Raw genomic sequence first — 16,801 nt, forward strand, 5'->3', positions numbered from 1 at the left:
AATAAGCCAGCAATGGAATCATGCAAGGATATTAACAGTTCCTAAGCGTGAGTAAAATCGAACGAGTTGTTTGTACCACGGATTCGTCTTGCTGAAGATGAGGTGTTGGAAGTGAATCTTTGGTTCCGAGATGTTATGACCACTTATGATGCATCAAGATGGCTACCAAAGTTGACTATGGTAAAGATGGCCACTGTAGTGCAGGTGAACGTCAATGGTGAAGAAAAACTAGTTCACACATCGTGGCAGTAAAAAGCAAGCTTTATCAATATGCTGTTGCTTTCATTTCAGCACCTACACGGTAGGAGTTCAGGGCCTTGACGGCAATGCAGATTAGAGTGCAAGCGTTGGTCCAGCATTGGTGAGAGGACTCTGATGGTCCACACTTAAGTGTCAGTATGGGGTGATTTAGTTCACGGGGAAGTTGCAGACTGGAAACCTGGAAGGAGTGAGGTTGGTGGGGAAGTTGTGGGGATGTGCCTCAGACTTGACTTTTTTTTTTCTGCGGGATAAAGAGTGGGCAAGGTGCTTCAGACTTGCAGACTCTCGGTCTTTAGCGGTCTGGTCCTACATATTGCAGTAGTTAGTTTCACTCACAAATTAGACTTCATGGATGAAAGCATGGGACACGCACTGTGTGGGCTGAAGAGCCAAACTCGCCCCTTACCTGCACCCAGAGCTGCCAAGATGTTTGCACCCTGCGTAAACTGTTTGTGACTTCTCCATTTCTGAAGTCTGGAGCCAAGAAGGGAGGTTCTGCTGGTTGATAGACAAGCAGTATTTAAAGTCCTTTCTGGATGAGATCCACTACTTTGCAAGTGCTTTTTAATGCTTTAAAATAATTATAGGAATGTTACAATGGTAAATACCTACTCCAGTTGTAACATGTTAATCTCGTACTGCTGGTATTTGTTCTGGTTGCTAATTTCTTTAAATCATTTGCTCGCTTGTCTTTGTTTTCAGCTTTGTATGTATGGAAGCTAGTCATCAAAAATTCTTCCAATCAGTAGGTCAAACTGTGCATACAGTGCTAACAATTTGTGGAGCATCTACTAACAAATATATGAATTAAGTGTCCTGTTATCTAACACTTAAGGTGAAGCTCTACCTTTTACTCCTCTGCGTGTGATTTATTTGCTTTATTATCTTTTCCTTTATTATTTACTATCTTTTTTTTATTTATTTTTTTATTTTTTTTGTTTAAATGGCTTTTGCCTGGTTTGTTTTACTGTAAGGCGAGGTTTTGATCTACAGTTCACTGGAGGGGACCAGCACCTTCTAAAATATTAGCATCCATGGGGTCCTACAGTAGATCTCCCCATGCCTTCAGGTTTTTGATGACCTTCCTGGTTCCCTGATGATAGGAGGCACTGCTGGCATCCCACCTTTCCTGTTGCTATCTTAATACATGAGATAAATGGTGGGAAGTTTGATCTACAAAACGCCTCTGGAGTAGCAATTTCTTAGGGGACCGTTCAGCTGAAAAGTGTTTCTTTGAGTGGCTATTGGGAGCACACTTTCATGTTCAGAAAAGGTTGTGTGACCGGTTCCATGGAAAAACAGTTTAGACCTGGGACCTGTGCTCTAACATGGGGGTTCCTGATAAGCCTGTTAGACCTGTTGACTTCTTTCACTTGTGTTGGGCAGACTCCATCCTATTCTCATGCTGGTTTTGTAGTGCTTAATCGGGTAACTGCTTTTGATAGAATGACTAGTGTCATGGCTCTGCCCACTATTACTGCACAAAAAATTAGCCACACTCCTGCTCCACCACAGTCACTGTTGTGATAGATTCTAAATCAGTTGCTCATTATTTGATATACTAAACTGTGTCCCATTCCATATTGCAAATTCCTTCACACACCTACCAATCCTAAGCAATCTAGCGTGTACTAAAATAGCTTTATTGGGCTGCTCAAGCATCTCTTCTCTCGTTTACCAGTCCATCAGCTTTGTAACCGCAAGCTGTCTTTTGGACTCTAGCCCACCTTACAAAAAACTGACAAAAGGCTGGTTGTCATCTTGCCAGAAGCAGAGCTTACTTAGTTCATGCCATTTGTACTGGTTACTAAGGTGAATTGTGGATTTACATACACACCCTACCCCGACTGAAACGCCGATTTTTTTTTTTTTTTTTTGGGGGATTTTTTTTTATAGGTGCATTTTAAGCTTTGCCCCATCACTTCTCCCAAACCCCCATTTTGCAGTTTTCTCACTTATTCTACGTTCTGGACTTCCTCACTACAATACCATCCTTCTTTATCTCTGGGCTATACCTTCTGAGATTTGCCTCCAATCTATCTTTCTCAACAGCAGATCTGCATAGTCTGCAATTACTGGCAGTTGGTGCAATGCGAGGCCAAGGCCCGATTCCTCTTTTGTACATGATGACATGGAGCCATTCAAAGTGCCAGTGTGTGTTCCCACATAGGATCCTTTAATCCATTCCCTGTGATGTGGTTCAGGATCCACTAGTTTGGCATTTTCAGTCTAGTCTTCTAAAATCTTCTGGAAGGTTGTTCTGGGTCAGGGCTCCCCACTTCTCACCCAAAGTGCCGGGCATCAATGGTATTTTTGTGACTGGTTGGTTGATATTTGTAACCAGGGTAGCCTTCTCTTTCTTGGCACACTTCAGCTAAAAGGAACAAAGTAATCTTGAGTTGTGGGAGTGGAGATGGCGTTTCGTGTAGAAACAAAGAAACACACATGTTCCTACATCCTAAAAATGTCTGTTTCAACTGTGTTTGTGTTTCAACTGTGTTTGTGTGCATCACTCGCATTATTTAAGTTGTATCTTAAAACCGTCTTTGCAACGTTTTTGTTTTCAGGAACCGTTTCCATCATGATGATGCGCGCATTTCTCAGTAATGCTAGGTTCGAGGAAGACGACGAAGAGCACCAAAAGTGCACTGTGAGTTTTTATTCTTGAGCGTGAAAGTAATGAATGCTTTTGAAATAGAAAGTAAAATTTAAAGATCGTTCCATTTTCCACACAATTACCACATCACAAACTTGGTAAAAGTTATCCTTGTCTGTTCAACGATCTACATATTTTATGATGACTTGCTTATTTCATGGTTGCTGCCATCCTTTGCGCGTTCTGCTTCGGACTAAAAAAACTGTACCAACACGTTGTGCCAATAATATTCTGTGGGGGTAGCAAAGGTATTAGTCTGTCAGCCATTGCTTGTTGTGTAATTTTTCAGTTTCAATTAGCTCTAGGCCTGGGCGCAGTTCTGCTAAGTGGAATTCTGCTTAGTACCAAAAAAACTCCACTATGTGGCGTTCTGCAAGCGGTGGAGTGCATCATGTTGGTGCGATTTGCATGGATTTATGGCACCAGATGTTTGTCCTGTGCTATAGAATCGGCACGAGCTGAGCCACATACAGCGCTAGAGGGCGTTGCTTCTTTATTCCACTCTAATAGATGATCTACTCAAGCGGCAGCTTCCTCAACGCGAACAGAAGGTTTCTAATCATAAGCGATGGAGACCATCTGCGACCGCCCACAATGAGAAGGAGCGAGGAAGAAACTTCTCTGCTTAGTTTTTCAGAACTCCACTTACTACACGGAGTGGGCACAACTACGGGAGCGGAATTTCACGCCTAGGCCTAATCAGCTTACATCAGCCAGTTATGGATGGTAACTGACATTGAAGATAAAAGCTATTTCATTGGTAAAGTTGTTGCACAAATTCTCTCTTGCTCATTTGTGGTCATGTGTTGGAATAGACGGTGGATGGCATGAGACCGAGACCCAAGCATACCGTTCAACCCTGCTGCCCCATTGACTGTTCAACATGAAGAACATGCCCACCACAACCCCTAAGTGAAGCTAGTTAATTAGAATGAACTCACCTCATTAAATCAGAAATGCTCAAACTGATCCGATTGTCTCGAAACTCAATTACCACCTTTAATGTTCCATTATCTCTTTGAGGTTGATCTCCATTTCCAGTGTCTAACCTCACCAGCTTAATTGGAAGTCATGGAGTTGGGGCACCAGAGTCAAAGGCATCGAGCCATGAAGGATGTGAACAAAAAGATAATCGTGGACAGTGCTTCCTCGACTCCAATGCACCCCAACACTTGGTTTTGGACTGGCCCAATCATATTCAATACACATTTTGAAATATACCTGAATATTTAGTAAACACTAAATAAAATAAAAATGTATAGACAACTTTACATTATTCAATTTGAGGTCTATTGTGGTACCTTTATATCAAAAACTTATACAATTCCAACATAGCTCCTTTTAATTAATCCATGAGGTGCTGGAGGCATTCATATTTTCTAAATACCTGCCTGTGCAAGTCAGCGTTTCTGAGTCTCCGATGGGATTGTATTACTTACAGGTAAAACAGTTTAGTACTATTGTGTGATAGAGCCTCCACCTCCTACCACATGATAAAGCTTTAATTCTCCACACCTAACATGGCCATGATTGATCTTGTCAATTGCATGCTACCCAGCACATGATGGTGGTAAGTTCAGTTGTCTACAATCTCAAAGGTCCTTAAGTAAGTTGTTGAAACTGGCACAGAAATCCTTCATGCTTAATGAAAAACACTTTGGTTTAATTCGTAAGTGCTGCACTGAAAAAAGAGTGAATTGGTGCATAGCCTAATGTTAAAGTGCAAAAGATTAACATTTAGGGTATTGGCATGGTTGTCCTTTCTGTCAAGACATTTAGTTAATCTGTTTTTGATCACACAGTTCTTAAATACATGAAGTAAACCTTTGGTATATTATGTTTGTTTGAGCTACTGCAGAAACATAAGGCTAGATTCACAAAATGCTTTTTGGAGTATGCCAAGTAGTATTCCAGTAGTACTACTTCACGTATGACAAAATGCAACATCATCAATAACCAGAGATATACACCTCTCCTGTCTGTTTTATACAGAGCACCCGGTCTTTGTGGTGGGGATTTGTGCTAACAAGTTTTGGATTTAGTAGTAAATGTAAGAGGGGCATGCTAATACTAAACACATCCCCATAAGAGTAAGACAATTGTCGTTCAAAAAATATACTTTTAATTCTACTACATCCTAATGGTTATGAAAAAGGCTTTGATGTACTCCAACCCAGCCCTTGAGTAAGTAGAGCCCCACACATGGCCAGCCACTGATACTGCAACACACTCATAGCTTAATGACGGCAGGCTATAGCACCTGACAACGATAGGAAATAATTTAACTGAATTATTACATCAATATATTAAAGTAAAAATCCATAAGCATAAGTAATGTAAACATTTTTTAACCGTAATAATACCTACATTTAAAAACATTTTTTTTTTTTTTTAGACCTTTATGTATGGTTTTCAAAACGGGGCACCAATCCGCATACACACAATAGTTGTATTAAAATTTTAAGGTGGTTTCAAATGTCCCAAGAATATTTTAATTAACTAGAACCTAACCAATAACCAGATATGTGATATTACTTTTAATGTCTTGTTAGAAAATATTAAATATATATGAAAATGAATTTACAATTTAATGCAAAGTAAAATTTATTAGGTAATGTGCAGTTTATTTTTCTTTAAGTAGTCCTAGGTTGGTATTTGTTTAAAGGTTTTTGACTTGTTTATTTTTCTTAAATAATTCATTTGTTTACAATTCACTTTTTTACCTTATTGTGAGCTCCGCCCTGGTGATGGAGATCTCCACAAAGGTTGAAAATTATAAATAGTAACTTTACACTCCTAGGAGTTACTACTACTTCATGTACATCTACACTTCATGAATAGCAAAGAAGTTAAGATTTACACCTAGGTGTTGGAGTAGCTCTGTGTGTGAGTACATCTACACAAGCAAACTTTCCTCTGTGAATTTAACCCATTATGTTTAAAATTGACTTGTATTCCTATGAGCTTGCCCTTCTATTGTAATTGACGCCTCAATCGCCAAATCCAACCTAGATGTGTGTGATTTTCAAGGAATTTGCAGCGGCACTGAAGTAGAGATTAGATGTGCATAGCGAGAGCAAGAAGTTTTAGACTGTGCATTGCTCCTGTGCCCCTTCTCCATCTAATAATCATTACATGCTCCTACAATGTCCCATATTCTCCACTTTTACCAAAACTGAACCTTCCTGCTTCTTCCTCTACCTGATACATCTAATCTGCTCCATCCACCTTTCACCACCCCCACCTTGAACTGGAATTTTCTGATGCATCAGCATCACCCTGATGCCTAGCACCTTACATGGTAGGGCAGTGCTACATTCTTCATTTACTGGTTGGGGAGCTAACTCTTTCCCAGTGTAGCATTGCGCTCTTTGTATGCTGGACACGCTAAAATATTGGCTATGGAGGAAAAATGGACTTGATGGTTTTCAGTACCATGTTTTCATGCATTAATTAGAAAGTGGCTGTAGCAGTTCTTGTCTCTCTTCTTTCTACCAGAATGTCCCAATCAGTTACAGTTGGTAATTCCTGGTGTGTGTACATTTTATAAGGGGTGTTAAACCGTGAAAACCCACTGTCTGCCGCTCAAGGATGTCAGCTTGTGCAGCTGGGATGAGCAACTCGGATGCGTACGCATTAAGCCATACTAAACCTAGAACAGGGGCCGATTCCGATGTTGGACGGAAGGTCTTCGGCCAAAGGTCAGAGCCCTTCTGTCTGCATTGGAAGGTGCCGTTCAAATTCCTTTCTGACCTAGCCATTCCAATGGGCTCGGTTGGAAAGGAATCCGTCTCAGATTTCCTGACGGCTTCACACTGGATCAGAGAGCCAGTCCGCCATCCGAAAATCCTTCATTACTCCCCTTGCAGCCTCTTTACGACTGAGGCAGTAAGATTGCAGTTTTCCTCTTCCTATTCGTGACAGTCTTTCCGGCCACAGGGATGAACTGCACCCCTCCATTTCACAATGCGGGCATGCATTCCACTCTGAATACATGCTCCCATTGTGCAACATATTTGGTGGATTTATGGGTGGGGTGATGGGTGACATGGTGGATGTGTGGGTGACATGGTGGATGTGTGGGGGGTGGATGGATGAGTGAGGGGATGGATGGTGAGTGAAGGGGTGAATGGATGGTGTGAGAGGATGGATGCATGAGTGGAGGGATGGATGGGAGTGGATGGATGTGTGTATGGTTGGAAGGGTGGATGGGTGGATGGATCAGTGAAATGGTGGATGGATCGATGGGGGGTGGATGGTGGACGAGTCGGTGGGTGGATGGATGAGAGAGGCGATGGATGGATTGATGTATTGATGGCTGGAGGGGTGAATGGATGGATGAGTGAAGGGGTGGATGTGGGGATGGATTGGTGATTGAGTAGGGTGGATGGACGGGGGGATGGATGGAGGAGTGAAGGGGTGGATGAGTGGTCAATGGATGGATGGATTCATGAGTGGATGGATGGATGGATGGATGGGTGAAGGGTGGATGGAGGGATGGGTGGCTGGGTGAGGGGGGAATGGAGAGAGAGGGGGAGGATGGATGGATGAGTGAGGACATGGATGAATGAGGACATGGATGAATGATTGGCAGAGTGGATGGGCAGGTGGATGGATGGATGGATGGATGGGTGAGGAGAGGAACATGGAGATGGATGGGTCAGAGTGCATGCATGAGTGGGGGGGAGGGTGGAGAGCGGGATGGGTGGATGGATGAGTGGGGGGTTGACTGGGTGGATGGATGAGTGGGGGGATGGCTGGATGGGTGAGAGGGTGGGTGGTTGGATGGATGGATGAGGGGAGGAGTGGATGGATGAGGGGAGGAGTGGATGGATGAGGGGAGGAGTGGATGGATGAGGGGAGGAGTGGATGGATGAGGGGAGGAGTGGATGGATGAGGGGAGGAGTGGATGGATGAGTGGGAGGATAGCTTGGGTGAATGGTTGGATGGATGAGTGGGTGGATGGATGGGTGGAAGAGTGGATGGATTGGGTGAAGGGATGGATGATGGAGGGATGGGTGGGGGGGTGGAGGGATGGAGGGATGGATGGAGGGATGGATGGATGGATGGATGGATGGATGGATGAGGGGGTGGATGAGGGGGTGGATGGATGGATGGGTGGATGGATGGATGGATGAGGGGGTGGATGGATGGATGGGTGAGGGGGTGGGTGGATGGATGGATGGATGGATGGATGGGTGAGGGGTGGATGGATGGATGGATGGGTGAGGGGGTGGATGGATGGGTGAGGGGGTGGATGGATGGGTGGGTGGGTGGGTGGATGGATGGATGGATGGATGGATGGATGGATGGATGGATGGATGGATGGGTGAGGGGATGGATGGATGAGGGGGTGGATGGATGGATGGATGGATGGGTGAGGGGATGGATGGATGGGTGAGGGGATGGATGGATGGATGAGGGGGTGGATGGATGGATGGATGGGTGAGGGGATGGATGGATGAGGGGGTGGATGGATGAGGGGATGGATGGATGGATGGGGTGGGTGAGGGGGTGGATGGATGGATGGATGGAGGGGTGGATGGAGGGGTGGAGGGATGGATGGATGGATGGGTGGATGGGTGAGGGGGTGGATGGATGGATGGAGGGGTGAGGGGGTGGATGGATGGATGGAGGGATGGATGGGTGAGGGGATGGATGGATGGATGGATGGATGGATGGATGGGTGAGGATGGATGGATGGGTGAGGGGGTGGATGGATGGATGGGTGGAAGAGTGGATGGATTGGGTGAAGGGATGGATGATGGAGGGATGGGTGGGGGGGTGGATGGATGGAGGGATGGAGGGATGGAGGGATGGAGGGATGGAGGGATGGATGGAGGGATGGATGGATGGAGGGAGGGATGGATGGATGGATGGGTGAGGGGGTGGATGGATGGATGGATGGATGGATGGATGGATGGATGGATGGATGGATGGATGGATAAGTGAGGGGGTGGATGGATGGATGGGTGAGGGGGTGGATGGATGGATGGATGGATGGATGGGTGAGGGGGTGGATGGATGGGTGAGGGGGTGGGTGGATGGATGGGTGAGGGGGTGGATGGATGGATGGGTGAGGGGGTGGATGGATGGATGGGTGAGGGGGTGGATGGATGGGTGAGGGGGTGGATGGATGGGTGAGGGGGTGGATGGATGGGTGAGGGGGTGGATGGATGGGTGAGGGGGTGGATGGATGGGTGAGAGGGTGGATGGATGGGTGAGAGGGTGGATGGATGGATGGATGGGTGAGGGGATGGATGGATGGATGGATGGATGGATGGATGGAGGGGGGGGTGGATGGATGGATGGATGGGTGAGGGGGTGGGTGAGGGGGTGGATGGAGGGGTGGATGGAGGGGTGGATGGAGGGGTGGATGGAGGGGTGGAGGGATGGATGGATGGGTGAGGGGGTGGATGGATGGATGGATGGATGGATGGATGGATGGGTGAGGGGGTGGATGGATGGATGGATGGATGGGTGAGGGGGTGGATGGATGGATGGGTGAGGGGGTGGATGGATGGATGGATGGATGGATGGGTGAGGGGGTGGATGGATGGGTGAGGGGGTGGATGGATGGGTGAGGGGGTGGATGGATGGATGGATGGATGGATGGATGGGTGAGGATGGATGGATGGATGGGTGAGGGGGTGGATGGATGGATGGATGGATGGATGGATGGATGGGTGAGGGGTGGGTGGATGGATGGATGGATGGGTGGGTGGGTGGATGGATGGGTGAGGGGGTGGATGGATGGATGAGGGGGTGGATGGATGGATGGGTGGGTGAGGGGGTGGATGGGTGAGGGGATGGATGGATGGATGGATGGGTGAGGGGGGTGGATGGATGGATGGATGGATGGGTGAGGGGTGGGTGAGGGGGTGGATGGAGGGGTGGATGGAGGGGTGGATGGATGGATGGGTGGGTGGATGGATGAGTGGATGGATGGGTGGATGGATGGGTGGATGGATGGGTGGATGGAGGGATGGGATGGAGGGATGGGATGGAGGGATGGGATGGAGGGATGGGTGGATGGAGGGATGGATGGGTGGGTGAGGGGGTGGATGGAGGGATGGATGGATGGATGGGTGAGGGGGTGGATGGAGGGGTGGATGGAGGGGTGGATGGAGGGGTGGATGGAGGGGTGGATGGAGGGGTGGATGGATGGGTGAGGGGGTGGATGAGGGATGGATGGGTGAGGGGGTGGATGAGGGATGGATGGGTGAGGGGGTGGATGAGGGATGGATGGGTGAGGGGGTGGATGGATGGAGGGATGGATGGATGGGTGAGGGGGGTGGATGGATGGATGGATGGATGGGTGAGGGGTGAGTGAGGGGGTGGATGGAGGGGTGGATGGAGGGGTGGATGGATGGATGGGTGGGTGGATGGATGAGTGGATGGATGGGTGGATGGATGGGTGGATGGATGGGTGGATGGAGGGATGGGATGGAGGGATGGGATGGAGGGATGGAGGGATGGATGGATGGAGGGATGGATGGGTGGGTGAGGGGGTGGATGGAGGGATGGATGGATGGATGGGTGAGGGGGTGGATGGAGGGATGGAGGGATGGAGGGATGGAGGGGTGGATGGAGGGGTGGATGGAGGGGTGGATGGAGGGGTGAGGGGGTGGATGAGGGATGGATGGGTGAGGGGGTGGATGAGGGATGGATGGGTGAGGGGGTGGATGAGGGATGGATGGGTGAGGGGGTGGATGGATGGAGGGATGGATGGATGGGTGAGGGGGTGGATGGATGGAGGGATGGATGGATGGGTGAGGGGGTGGATGGATGGATGGATGGGTGAGGGGGTGGATGGAGGGATGGATGGATGGATGGTGGATGGGTTTGCAAGTGGTTGAAGGGGTTTGGATGGGGCTCAGATGGAGGGACGGAATGAATGGTGGGGGAGTTGGTGGATGACAAGGTGTACATGATGGATGGGGAGGGTTGTGATGACTTCCTTTGCTTTCTTGGTGCCATGGGAGCTGTGGTTCAGAGTGGAAGGTATTTGAATTGTTTGGCTGCTCCCTTGCCTATGTGTTACTGTTCTGTATTCTATGTGTGCTCATGTGTGGGATCTACGCATCATGCGTGTGACATTTTGCGTGACGTCCAGCTGCTACTTGAATGCGGGGCCCCCATGGGCAAGGTCGGGTTCCATGTTTTGGGTTCTGCTTGGTGAAGCACCCGTGGTGTGTTCCCTATAGTGGGTTCATCATGGCGGTTCTCCCTTTGGTTCACTTGTGCATGGTGCTTTACATCCTACAATGTATTTGTTTATTTGTTGGGGAGTTTGTGAGATTGGGTTCTCAGCACTTGCGGTGTTGAAGACTAGGTACCGTTCAGGACTGTATGTGGAGCACAGCCTGAGGATGGCAGTGGCAGGGATCCACCCACAGATTGAGAGTCTAGGTGTGGGTGGGCACCGGCACACCCGTCACATTCATGTTGGTGGTGGTGTTGTTGTTGATGTGTGTCCTGTGTAAGGCAGGGCATCCTAGTTGGGAGAATTTGCACACATTTTGTCTTGGAGGATTGTGTTTTGAGCTGTGTGGTACGCCTCTCATTTCGCCACACCCACTCACAGGCCTGAAGTTTGCTAGGCACTCTTGTTGTCTTGAGCATTGTTTGCCGGATATGGCCCGTGGTGTCCGCGTGGCAGTCGATCATGTGGTGTGCCGGATTCCCGAGGTTTCTGTCGGGTGGTGGGGGGGGCCCAACATCTGGGGGAATTCAGCTGAGGGGCTCAACCTGGAAACGTTTAAAGACCTCTGGTCTAGAGTGTGTTTTGTATTGGAACTTTTGCAGTAATTCAGCGGAAGTTTCTTTCATCCAAAATAAACACCACCTGTCTGATTCTTACAGATTGGACTTTTTCCAGAACATTATTTTAGTAATTCATAAGAGCAGGAGAATTCGAGGGCCTTGCAAAACTTTGGTCGGGTAGAATAAATACATTCTTCTCTCAAACAATTCCATTTGTAGTCAAAAATGCAAATTAGCCTGTGGGAGGTGCCCTGACTCAGTAATTACAGCCCCCCCCACACAGAAAAAGGCCACCTTAAATGGTTAAGTTGCCCACTCTCTACAAAGACCCAGGCCACTAGTTCTGGAAAATGCAGAGGGAAAATCAGCATGGTCGTGCTTAAGAGGGCAATGTAGACCAGAAAAGGTATTAAGTCATAGTAAAGAAAACTACTTTTATTGGTTAGCCAGTATTGACATGGGGTTTGCTTTAAGAACAAGAGTGAGCTTTTAATTTGTTTGTGCTACTGGTGACCATTATGTATAACATCACCTCCTGTGGTCTAAGGGAAACATTACAAAATGGCTTTCTGATGTCATTGAATAAATGACGGGTTTTGCACACTTTAGCTTTTATACTTCGTATGCTTGCAGTAGATTTGATAATACTTCGGAAAATGTGACTTTGTAGTTAGTTCCTGGAAGCAACAATGATATGTTTCCTTTTTATGCTTCTGGCAGAAATTATTTTGCAAACCTTCATACTGTCCTAGTTTTTTCTAAGCCTGAATTTTAATTAATTCTGATTCACTAGGGGCAGGGGCCAACTTTGCAGGCACACAGTGGCTTCAATCCTTCTTCAGATGCAGCGGAACTTGACAAAGCCATCAAAGTTAAAGGTAAGAATTTTGAATGCATATCGGATTTATGATGATTAAGGGCATGTTTTGATTGGTGGCCATTTGCTTATGTTTCTTACGTTCAGAATTATAATATTGTGAAATCTATAGAATAGTCTGTTTCTACTGCCGGGCTTTTTAGACTTGCGAGAAGACAGTTGATAAGATAACTGTAGACAATACAGTTGTATATAATGGCATGACCGGTTTCTTTTAAATGTGAGCATAGAACGGATTGTTGATTTGATGGTTGTGTTTTATATTGAAACAAGATTACCAGAATCTAGACAACCAGAAACTCTTACCCTAAAGTCTGGAGTAAGACGAATACAAAGCTGAGGGTATCCTTGAATTACTTTAATATTTACAGGAGGACTGTAGGATGGCTCTAATGGAGAAGATGGGCTGGGGGTTGGAGGGCCTGCGAATGAATGCATGCACTTATCGCTCACCTTGCCTTTCAAGAGCTAGTTGTCTCAGACTTTGGGAGAGGTAAGCGTTGTGAAATGATTAATGTTGTGGGGATTGTTAATCGTTTAAATTATGCAAAAAAGACCAAGGATCCTGGGGTACTCTTCCAACAGTGTGCCATATAAAGGAGCTGCTCTCCATCTAAAAGTTGGCAACTACCCAGGGTTCCATGATCTTTTTTATTTTTTATTTTTTTTATTTTTTTTACATTGTTCATAATTTCCTTAGGCAGTGGAGGGAGAATCCTTGGAAATTGACAGGAAATATTATGAGGACATACATTGAAGGTGGAGGGATTGTTTATAGTTAATCACCCACCGAGAACAAATTCACATAGCAAATAACAATGTGACGAGATTAAATGAGCTGCAATGTACCGGGGCTAAGTTTTCCAACCAAAAGAATGGCAGTATTAATTATGCTCCATATGCAAGGCAGTGATGTGCCTACATCCAGAAACCCATGTAATGAAGAAAGGCTGATTTAGAATAAAATGTAAATAGTTTCCCAGACTATTCTTTAACATTTGCCCTGGCAAAACTGGAGGGCTAGCGATTCTTCTAAGCCAGGACTTCAGTTCGGAAGTAACACAACAGTGGTTAAGTGGAGATTGGAGATTCCTAGCACTGACTCTAAAACCTGGATCATTCGCATTTACAGTGACCTCGCTGTATACAAAACACTGGCAAGAAAAGCGGGGTTGATGAGCATTGGTCTGGTTGGGACAAAATGTAGCAACCAATTAAAAGCGATTTAGGAAAGCATAGAGAATTATATAAAATAGACCATAGCAAGACATCCTTGAGTTTCAATTGCGACACTTTAAAGGCAGTTAAGCATACACAAAAATACAGGTTCCCAAAAAATTTGGCACAAACTCGCAGCTGACCAGTCACAAGTTAAATCGCAAGTCGCACACAAAGCTAAATATTATTTACAGATGAAGCAACAAGATTATGACGGTAATAAAGCAAGCCAGCTGAGGGCAAGAATATTGGACTGTAGAGTTGCATCCGTTATAAAGAAAGCTGAACAGGTACGAACCGGGGACCTCACAAATAGTTTTGATCTTGTATGCTCCAGAAAACGTGCATAAAGTCGTCCCCACCCATGCTCCGAGTGCCCAACTGTACTGTTGTCTGGACCCCTAATGCAGATTTTTACATTTTGTCAGACAAACTCAGATCATGCCTGTGCTCCATGACGGAGGCCTGTCTTATGGACTGCGGTTTTCTTGGACTGGAAGGGTTCCGCAAAGTACTACCCTCATATTGGTGGAAGGCAACAGCCTTCAGCTGGAGTTGAGCATCATGAGCTTTGTAGTGTTCCGTAGGAGTGAACCGGTCTATGTAACCTGTGCCATGGAGCAAGACCTACAGGCTCACTCATTTTAAAGTTCTGCTGCTGTGTGCTTAATTTGCCCTTGACTTACACCAGTTTGTTCTGTATTGTTGCTATTGGTCTCTGTGTACCCAAATCAAGCAGGTGCCTAGGAGATTGTTCAGTCCTGCTGAACACAGTGAAGGACACAAAGTGTGCTGGTGGTATGGGGTTGTATTCAACCTCCACACAGTTTGACACAAGAGCAACATGGGCAGCTACTACAATACATCCCACCCTCCCTGAGATCTCTAATTCAGTCTCCAGGTCTGTCAGTTTGATTGAACACCCTCTAGCTAGCCTGGGACACTACCCAACCACAAATACCTCTAAAATTGCAGGACTTCAGTCCTGTTTACAACAGCACACACAGTCCTTAGGGGTTGAAACACCTCAACACAAAGGTGACCATTATATTTATTCCATTTAATAGACCAAGCTTTAATAATGCATTTTTTGTGTGGACTTATTCTAAAAGAACATATGATCTGGAACCGGGCTAAACACTGAAAAACCTATATTCTTGAATATAGCTCTACTTTGGGTCGACAGTGCCCTTAGAAATACTCTCATTGTTATGTAAAGTGTTGTCTTTCTATCCTATCTAGAAGTGTTGTGACCAAAACAATTTGCATGTTTTATACAAAGGCTTATATCCTGTATTTATGCACAGATGTGTGTACCATGTTCTCTTTTGGCGAAGGTACACATATCTATGTTAAGTTAGATATGTAACTAGTTGTCATTTTACATGCCACGATCAGCCTATTACCTGCTTTTTAACTGAGACCCAGCCCCTCCATATTTACATATCCTACCCTTTAGGCACTACAGTAACATGCTATCAATAGTTCTTTCCAAGGTTGCCGATGGATGCTCATGACCGTTTGATACAACCCCTTTATCAGACCTTTGCAGATGACTAGTGGCACATGCTTGTGGAAAAGTAAATTTTGCCATGTTCTGTGTCCCTACGTGTCATCCATCATATGTTGTGTGCATGATTAAATATGCATATGCATTCCCCATGTTCGATTCAAGACGCAATTACAGTTGTGTCCACCTCTAATATGTCAGTTTCCAGTTCTCGTGAATACTACGAAATCAGGCCTATGTAAAGCTACGTTGCCACGTTTCTCAGTGTGCACGTTATTCTATTATAAAGTTCCCGTTTCTAGGCCTCAAAAGGGCCTGGACACCAGATTCAGCTCCTGTCTCCTGAAACCTCGCTGAGGAGCGATACAGCCCCCACCTGTATCCTCGACCCTTCACTTACTTCCTGCCTCGCAGTGCCCGGCCCAGCCTGGCTCAGCCTCTGAGTCTGCCAAAAGTATGTTATAGTTCCAGTTATCAGTTCAGTCCTCCTTCTCTGCATTCCTAAGCTACTGAACTGCATCAATAGTTTCCGTCATTGTCTAGCCTTCACGTCTCCACGTTAGAGAAATACTGCATTTAATGGTCATTTAATATTCTTCATCACGCACTACATGTAGAATAATGCATGGTCCAGTCTTAGAATCAAGTTAGCCTTTCCCCTCCTAACTTCTAGTTTATATCAACATGTTCTCTAAAACATCAGATACTAGATACTGCTTAGGTACATGTCGCCCTGACTCTCCAGACTTCAGTCTCTGCTCCTAGCACAGAGTTCATAGCCCCCAGCTTCTCCTAGTGATACGTCATTGCCAGTTTGCGCGCACCATCAGGTTAGAGGTCCCGGCTCCTTAGGTAGCCCCCTCCATGGTTTCCGCCCCATTCATGACACATTCTGTTACGTTTGTATCACATGTCTATGTATACGCCCTGTTACACCTCTTTTCGCCCTTATCTTTCGCGACTGCTACGCGTCACGCCTTCTGCTCCACCCACTGCTACGCCTACTGCAATGTAATGCTATGTGTTTACGTTATGTATATATGCTCATGTATTGTTATTAAAAGCCAGCGCGCTCATCCCAGATCCAGCCCCAGCAGCTGCTGGGCCCTGCCATCCTATTCCTATGCAGGTTGTCCTGTTCCTGTCCTTATGCTGTATTAAACCTGCAAAACTCCTACTACCTCGAATCTTGACTCTTATTTATTGAGCTATCTGTTATGATATATGTCTAGTCAAAAAGAGAGGTATTATTTATTTATTTACCACATGCTGCATGAGTATTCGCAACAGTTTAAGAACCTTTCTTGTTATGTAGATGTATTCGATTCTTACTCTTTCAAATTAGGTCTGGAATTTTTTTGTCTTGTGCTGCTTGGCCAGCATGACCATTATATTCATTTGGCTCTTCTCTGGGGGGGGGAAAAAGAATGGAAAATTACGTTCATGGTGAATATAGTGTACATTAATGCCTGCCCTGCCTTTTGCACAACCGTTCAGTTGCCATTTGGGGTGC

At 46.0% G+C, this 16,801-nt stretch overlaps 1 protein-coding gene across 1 annotated transcript in view; it reads left to right on the forward strand.

The window, feature by feature from the left end:
* Window positions 1-16,801, forward strand: part of LOC144818402 (annexin A1-like) — a 90,622-nt gene that overhangs the window by 24,003 nt on the left and 49,818 nt on the right. The window contains exons 2-3 of the mRNA XM_078675776.1: window positions 2,829-2,911; window positions 12,477-12,561. Coding sequence (XP_078531902.1) covers window positions 2,843-2,911; window positions 12,477-12,561 — 154 coding nt within the window. The 5' untranslated portion in view covers window positions 2,829-2,842. The remainder of the gene's footprint in view (window positions 1-2,828; window positions 2,912-12,476; window positions 12,562-16,801) is intronic.

The sequence above is a fragment of the Lissotriton helveticus genome, chromosome 2_1 (assembly GCF_964261635.1).
Source record: "Lissotriton helveticus chromosome 2_1, aLisHel1.1, whole genome shotgun sequence".
NCBI lineage: Eukaryota > Metazoa > Chordata > Amphibia > Caudata > Salamandridae > Lissotriton > Lissotriton helveticus.